We start from the raw sequence: 8,460 nt of genomic DNA, 5'->3' as shown, positions 1-8,460 counted from the left end.
CAACCTTTCGAGGACCCATAGGTCAGTTTTCAACGCGAGTAATGGCAGACCATGGAATCCAAAACTTGTACTCAAAGTATTAAAACAGCCATGGATGAAAATGAAATCTCAAAATTTTGCCAGTCAGGTGTTAAGCAAACACACTTTCAAAATCTGAAGAAAACAAGCAAATGATTTTTTTAAATGATAGTAGCACTTTAAACAAAACATTCGTTTTTAATTGCTTATCTACTTGCTTTGCCCAGATTGTCTCTTTTTAGAGACAAGTTCCGTGGTCAATACAAAGTAAAAACAAGTGCTGCACCTGTATACAAAGAATAGGGTACATGTACACCTTCACTCTATAGCTGATACAAAATTTGACTTTAATTAAGTAAACATACCGGTACATTAGGGTGCTAAAACTTCCATCTCATGAATTTCTGAACATTAAAAGTGATTTTTCCAATTCCTGTTGTTACCTTAGTCAAATCATGGGCACATTTTAAGCAGAAACCTTTACATGCTTTCTGCAATGAATGATTATATTGCTCCATTTCTTAAGCAATATTTTAGTGGTCCCCTCTGTTTTGAGTCAATAAGCTCTAAATTTTTTGAAGTGCAAAAATCATGCACCATTAAAATTTTATTACCTTAATTAATTAAATTTAAACAACAGCACTAGCTATGCCTATTGAAAAAAATTTGTTTCCCAGTTATTCCAAATGTAAATTCTTCTTAACACTAAGGCTTATTCTTTTCAAATGTAGGTCAATCATTTGCAGTACACCTTTGTACACACTGTATTCTTCCCTTGAATTAAATATCAAGTAGAACAGAAAACCAGACAGTATGACAGTGATGATCATGCGAATCAAATAGAGGAACTTGCCCAAAGTGCAGTGTAATGACAGTGGTGAGTCTTTGCTAACAGGAAATAGAATGGGCGATAGGACAAAAAAGAGCATAATGCAGGCAATGAATATCTGCATGTACTGTGGACTTGCCAGGGCATCAAGAGCTGTAGATATGACTTTGTGGCTGGCTGCTAATACTTCTTGTATTCTGTGGGTCTCAGGCACAGCTCCTTGCACACCATCTAGAGAAAAGAATGAAATTGACAGATGACATACAGTAAAACATGACATGTTTTCTTATCTTCTCATGTTTCTTGCCAGCCATTCCAGAAGCCTGTGAACCCTCTGTGAGTTGATGGCATTCATAAAACAATAAATTTTACATTATTGGACAATATTATCATTGCTGTCCAATAATTTTCATAAGTATAAATACACAGGTGATTTTACAAAATCGCGCGCTCTCATTGGCTCGCTATCTCGGATTATCAGCCGATAATGACCTCGACGGACAAAATGGCTGCCAGTAGTCGTTTTGCCACTGTAAGTGAAGATGATTTCGCGTTGAAATGTTTTTTTTTCTCTTTTTTGAAATAATCACCTGTGTATTTATACTAACACAATTATTCGCCTCAGGCTCAGTGATTATAGGTGAATATTCACCTTGACTTCGTCTCGTTGAATATTCACCGATAATCACTTCGCCTTCGGCGAATAATTGTTAATTATTATCCATTGCACCTGCTATCATGAATTCATGTTCTTGTAACTAAACTCTTTGACAATCAGTAAGAGATATGAGTAAAAAACTTCTACTTTTTCTCTTGGTATTGACCTTAGCCCATTGACTCCTGGGAGTGCGACTTAACAGATTATTTTACTCGCCTATGGGGGTGGCCCAGGGGCACCTGAGAAGTGAATGGATGAACCAGTCAAAAATTATGTCCCCTCCATTGACCCACTGACTCCTGGGAGTTCTTTTGTCCGTCTTACAACGAACTACCGATCCTCTTGGGAACCTTGGAGAGCGGTTGCTGTCTGCAGTACCTTGAGCAGCTCTTACACCACTCTCATACTTTTGGAACTTCTCAAGTGTATCAATATTGATATACACAGTCTGAGGAGTAGCATGATTCACCAATTCTCAATAAAATCATGGTCAAATTTCAACCACTGAAAAGTGCTTGATGTCCTCTAATATGTGTGAAAAGCAAAAAGCAGGATGCTCATGGCATGAAAGGAAGTTACAGTATTTCATCTTCCATTGTTTTTATTCTCATGATCTCATCTTTTTTTCTGTTAGAGAAGGGGAAAATGCGTAACCACTAACAGACTCAAAAACTATAACTGTATAACCTAACTTCAAATTATCTTTTGGCACCAAACAACTTAGCCGTGGCTCTTACCTCTTTTGTCTGTTCCTGGCAAATCATTCACAACAAATTTTGCCGACACACCTTCGTGGTCTGAAAAGGAGAACTTCTTCCCTGGCACAAGACGCATTGTAACTTCACATTCAACACATTTCAAGCTATCTTCAGCGCAGCGGTAGAATATGTAGTCTATTCGATTGCCATCATTCGGTCCTCCCTTGACCAGACTATTACCTCCTGAGAATGTATTCTGGCTGACATCTGCTGTGTTGCCATAGCAACCAGACTTTAAAGAAATACAATCCATCAGTGGTAGTCCTGCATCTCTCAATTGAACTCTTAACCAATAACAATAACTTATTATTAATCACTGAAGTATTGGAGGATACCAAGTACATGTAGGTGCCACTCTGATGGTGAATAGGGAAGCAGCAAATGTGACTGTGGATGGTAGTGATATCGGAAAGATGATACTTCTGACATAAAATTAATTTAAAGGAGGATGAAGAAAACTAGCAAGGTGCTGCAAACAATGAAAAAAAATTAATGTTGAGCATGAAGCAAGGCCTGAGGATTCCCCACCAAATAACAAAGCTGATGCCTGGAAATGACTGGTCTTGAACAAGTTTTAATATTTTAGTTACACAAAAACACACCTTAACTTGTCCATGTTTTCCCCAAGCATCAACTAATCCAGTGACATCTTTGATAATCCTGTAACACAACTCTGATGGTTTACAATTCATGTCCCCGCATACGATGACAGTATCAGTGGGCTGCGTCAGATGCTGAATAAACTGTGACAGCTGGTAAGACTGCACAAGGCGGTGTGACACATACTGGTGACTTTCACCGTACTCTGCATGCATCTTGAGAGAGTTGTAAATGAGATGCAACAAAAAACAGGTGTTAGGACTACATTTGATTATACCAGTCATCTTTCCAGTATTCATAACCCTAAACCAACTCACTCTGCTAAAGGCATGGGTGTTTCTGTCAAAAGTGGGACAAAATGATACCTCAAAATTTCCAACACCATATTTGCAGACAAAGTGCAAAAAAGCCTTGTGAACCAAAATCCTGATTCTACACACTAATAAGTTATGTTAGTGGAAAACTCTAAAGAACAAGAACTAGAAATGAAAAAAGGCATTATTGAGGTTTGCATGTTGATAACAAAAAAAGGTAACACTTGGATCCTCCACTTGTTTTAAAGTGATCCTGACTTTTTTGGGAGCTAAAGGAATGGTTTAGTTCCAAGGTTTTAAATGGTTAGCTTAAGCTAATCACAGAAAGTTTTGGCGGTAAAGAAAAACCAACAGAACAAGAGGAAACAATAACAAAATGTTTTAGATAGGCAACATGACCTAGTGTAGGTCACTTCCATGTGGCAACACTCCTGGAGAATGGCTCCTTTAATGCTTTGCACTTATATTTAGAATTAATTATTTTGAAATAAATTGCAAATAGTAAGTGCAATAACTAATGCCAGAAACCCATAAGGGTTGAAACGTGTAACAGCCCCTTGTATGCTGGGAAACAAGCTTCTGAATATTCAATTTGCTAAGTACCATATTTGGAACAACAAGAGCGAGGGGTTTCCAAATATGGTAAATAGCACTGAAACATTTAACCAATCAGTTCGCACTGAATATTCGGAAGCTGTGAACGCGCGTTACACGTTTCAACCCTTATGGGTTTCTGCTAATGCCTAATAGCAGCTTTGCTAACTAATTTAAGGTAAGAATGTCTCAATACAACAAAAATTAACTTACACAGCAGGTCTAAAACACAGGTCATGGGTCACAGGTCAGTGTACATGTCAACACCGTGCTACAGATAAATAAGCAACACTCCGAAACCAAATTAGACTACTTAAATGTTGTTTCAGGTCAGGCAGGAATTTTTACATGTCACAGGTCAGGTTTACAGGTCATTGTCTGAATATCACTAAAACAACACCGAACCTTTTCTAATGGAACCTTAAGCCAAAACAATGTTTTTTGGCCTACAGTTAACATTAATAAAAGGTTAGGGTCGTTTTACCAGTGTTACAACAGTGACTTGTAAACCTGACCTGTGACCTGGCAGGTACAAAACAGAGGTCTCGGGTTATTGTTTTACCAATACAGAAAGAATTGTGAACATTCACAAAAGCTAACCTTAGGCCTAAACAAAAGTTTTCAGGCCTAAGGTTAGCATTCGTACATGGCTGGGTTTTTTCTGTGCTGGTAAAACAACGACCTGTGACATGTGTTTTGTACCTACCCCCCGTGAAAAATACCCGCTGGTTTCAAGTCTAGGGGAAACGTTTGGTTTAGTTGTTCTTCAGTGGAGTAGGAATATGAAACCTAGACCTGTAGAATGTGACCTGAGTTTACTGTAGACCCGCCTTAACTTACATGAGTAGCAAAGAAATGAATCTGTTGTTTTGGATGATCAATCACACAGTAACCAACAGCCTTGCCACCAAACCAGTCACCATGGGTGATGTTGTACATGTAGCCATTTAAGGAATAGCGGTAAGTAAAGGCATCAACAATAGGATATCGGGAGAGGACACACACACCACTACCAATGACACCACTGGACAAAAAAAAAAAATACAGTTACCGACAGTGAAAAGATAATAAGAAAATAATATTATATTGACTATTTTCCCAATCTCATAATGCAATACCTTTTTGTGGGGTTTTTTACATAAAAACAATGCAAGTTAATTATCCATTGTTTTTCTGCAAATAACCCCTAAAATGAACTGTATTATGGGATTTGAAAAAATAGTGAATACCCAGAATTAACTTGAAAGAATACCTGTAAAAGTAATGGGAGTGTGGAAGGGCATTGTGAACCTTCTGACTGATCAGCTCAAAATCACGTCTCCTCCAAATCTGTACATACAATCAAACCTTTCAAAATACTTCTGAAAACTTATTTGAATCTCGTTACCATGCTTTTTGTAAACACTTCACTCATCGAGATGGGCTTCTTCTGCATGCAGGTACCAGAGCAGAGATTACATAAAACAAGAGACACAAAAGACAGAAAATAAAACAACTCCAACTCCAAACAAAGAATAATATATCCCAAGTGACCAAAAATACAATGCTTTCCGTGGTGATCATGAAGAGTCTAGGATTTTTTCTGGGACGACCTTTGCAAATTACCTGACTTTAGAAAATGACCATAATTCATAGCATCTGCTATCATATACCTCTTGGAGAGCCACGACATCATAACAGCCTTTCGCCAGCTCTTCAGCTATTAAGATTTTACGCTCTTCCCACATCTTTGACACATAAGGTATACCCCTGCAATGTATACACACATATAAAGCAGGTGCACAATTAAAAACGAAAGTCAGAAACGTTTCATTGTCATACTGTTTCTTTCTTTCACATTGTCATTGTCTTCCATAAGCAAGACCCTTTGTGGGGTACAAGCAAAAAATATCTTGATGAAAGTTTCTAAATGAAGGCCATGTATATTTGAACCGTGGAGAGAATCAAGTTAAGATGCTGATCATCGCAGTCATTAATCAATGTTACTTGATCATGAGCACTGCACGCGTACCACAGAGGTTTGAATCCTGTTCAAGCTTTCCTTTCGTTGCTGCTAAAGTAACGTTGATTAATAACTGAGATGATCAGCATCTTAACTTTAAAAATATTTTCATTTTTTCGAAGAAGCTTCCTTCGTAATAGACCTTTTCACGGTTCCTGACAACATCTGGGTCAGGGGAAAATGCGGCTTAAATTACAGTGAATGTATGGGATTTTGGCCGAATTCAAACCTCCACTGCAATGCAGCAGATTTTAAAAACTGTAAAACTTTTTTAGTCATTTTATTAATGTCATTCACTCAACGAAAAATTACATCATTGCGCAAGGCACAAAGTCTGAAAATTGGATATTAGAAATCTCCTCATGATGCTTCAACCTTCGTGGGAATTTGCATAATCTTATTTACAAGGGTATATATGAAAATATTACAAATTTCGTTTACGGTCGTTATTATAGCTTGATTCTGATCGTCATACTTCACGAAAATAATCTCAAAAGAAGTGAGTTTTGAGAGGCATTCTCGCTTTCCACAATCGTTAGACCTTAAGGAGGAATTATAATGGTTTAAAGTCGGCAAAATTCCCATACATTCACTGTAATTTAAGCTGTGTTCAGCTGTGTTTGCTCCCCAACCAATATGGGGTCAGAAACCGTGAAAAGGTCTATTTGATCGATTCGTTAACCTGAAAGCCACTCCAAATATGCTATGACACCTTACATACTAGAAAGCCAAAGAAAAACAACTTGAATGACAAAAAAGGGATTAGATAAAAAAAACATTACCAGCAATTCAGGGTTAAAACACGTAAAGTTGATTGCATTTCGTCCGCCATCTTCATAAAAGAGCCGACGATACAACAGCAGTCAAATTGTAACGACGAATCTCCGCCATGTAAGACCGGGTTTGGTGACCGCTTCACATCAGCCATTTGGATAAATATCCCGGATTTCCAACCGCCAAAATGGAACAGAAAATTCCCAAATTTCCGGTAGTTCCGACATTTCGGAAAAAATGGTCAACTTCGAGAGGTTGACCAAAATTTCCGAAATGAACGTTCCGGAAAAGACTATTCCATTTGATTCTAGAAGGAAAATTTTGGAAGTTTTCCTCAAATGGATCGCGCCCAGAGATCCTGGGCCTGAGCCTGGGTTCGAGGTTTGGCTAGGCCTAATTTTTGGCATAATCGGAGAAAAAATGCATAATTGTTCTAACGAGCACTGCCACGGAATAATTAGCAAATGTTAGCACTTTTTGGAGCATAAATTCATAAAATTTAGCAAAGATGGTATATTTTCTACAGAAATAAATTAAATTTAGGTAGTGTACCACAGGCGCCCCAAGCTCAGTGTGAGCATGGCCGACAAAAATATAAGGATTTGTATGAGAATCCCGATAAAAAGCTTAAGAAGATAATTATATGAAAGACATCTCAATTAAAAAGCCTAACCTTAAATTGCCATCGTGGATAGCTTCCTTCCTGTGTTCCGACGCGATTTGAGCCATTTCACAATTTTGTGGTTGTCAACGGTTATAAGATAGGGAGACCAAGTGGCTCATGGAATTCAATATAAACAAATGACAGGTTCTGCGTGTGTCCCGCAAATAGAATCCACTGAACCATGAATACACTCTGGAAATGGTTGATTGTGTTAAGTATTTAGGAGAAACAATAACATCGGATCTACGATGCAATCAACATATCTTGAATATTACAACTAAACTGAAACCAGACTCTAGGCTTCCTGAGAAGGAACCTCAGAATTAACTCCCCAGACCTAAAATCAATCGCCCTTAAGAGCTTAGCCCGGCCCTCTGTGGAATGCGTTTCAACTGTTTGGGACCCTTATACCAAACAGAATAGGGATAAGGTGGAAATGGTCGAGCGTAGGGCAGCACTTTATGTCCTAAACTGTTACGAAAGATCTGCCAGTGTCACCAAAATGTTGGAACAACTTGGTTGGGAAAATTTAGAACTACGCAGAAAGAAAGCAAAACTAACAATGCTGTATAAAATGCGCTGTAACTTAGTTGCGATAGACCAACAGAAATATCTGCAGCCAGCTGGCCGATCCAGCAGGCATATGCACGGGCACCCAACGATAATCTTCGGTGAAACATGTGTTCGAGAGAGTCAAACTGTTATAAGAATTTTCGGTTCTACCTTGCCAAACAGCTATAGATTTCTTAACTAACACATCATCTAAAAAAATTCGCACTGAACCAGGGAAAAGTAGTCCCTTACGTTTTCGGAAGGGATATTTTTGCAATTTTCGGCACTTAAAAAGGTCACCTAGCAGTTTCGGATGAGCAAATGGTTCATTGGGAAGTTCGTAGAGGGCACGTTCAGCTAGCAATTTCTGAAAATTAAGATATCGTTCCCTAAATTTCTCGGACACTTCAATTTTCAGCTAAGATATCCGAACAGATCAAATTCTTCTAGGTGATAAATACCTCTTTGAACAGTCTTTATACATTACCAAGAGCCTGGAAATGTCTTTCTCAAGCTCATTAATAATTCATAAGGTGATCATCCAACCAAGAGACGCCAATTTCGTCACGTGCATGTGGTTTGAAACCCCGGTGAAACACTGGAATGACGCACTATCCACGAGTTTCATGTAATATCAAACCCTTGAGTTTGATAAAGCATCAAACCCTAGAATCTGATAAAGCATCAAACTCTAGCG

General features: G+C 38.3%; 1 protein-coding gene across 2 annotated transcripts in view; it reads right to left on the bottom strand.

The window, feature by feature from the left end:
* Window positions 1-6,690, bottom strand: part of LOC138035383 (putative neutral sphingomyelinase) — a 7,067-nt gene extending 377 nt beyond the window's left edge. Inside the window, exons 1-7 of one of the 2 annotated variants that reach the window (XM_068882087.1) lie at window positions 6,556-6,622; window positions 5,424-5,520; window positions 5,024-5,100; window positions 4,612-4,795; window positions 2,866-3,078; window positions 2,243-2,495; window positions 1-1,078 (exon numbers count right to left, since the gene is read on the bottom strand). The exon at window positions 1-1,078 is cut by the window's left edge and continues 377 nt beyond it. In XM_068882087.1, coding sequence (XP_068738188.1) covers window positions 696-1,078; window positions 2,243-2,495; window positions 2,866-3,078; window positions 4,612-4,795; window positions 5,024-5,100; window positions 5,424-5,520; window positions 6,556-6,611 — 1,263 coding nt within the window. In that variant the 5' untranslated portion in view covers window positions 6,612-6,622 and the 3' untranslated portion in view covers window positions 1-695. Of the gene's footprint in view, window positions 1,079-2,242; window positions 2,496-2,865; window positions 3,079-4,611; window positions 4,796-5,023; window positions 5,101-5,423; window positions 5,521-6,555 lie in introns of both variants that reach the window. The other variant, XM_068882088.1, reaches the window with a different exon arrangement.
* Window positions 6,691-8,460: the final 1,770 nt, after the last annotated feature.

Source organism: Montipora capricornis, unplaced genomic scaffold (assembly GCF_036669925.1).
Source record: "Montipora capricornis isolate CH-2021 unplaced genomic scaffold, ASM3666992v2 scaffold_365, whole genome shotgun sequence".
In the NCBI taxonomy this organism is placed as follows: Eukaryota; Metazoa; Cnidaria; class Anthozoa; order Scleractinia; family Acroporidae; genus Montipora; species Montipora capricornis.
The sequence above is the reverse complement of the archived record's forward strand: the minus strand, read 5'-3'. Positions and strand labels throughout refer to the sequence as shown.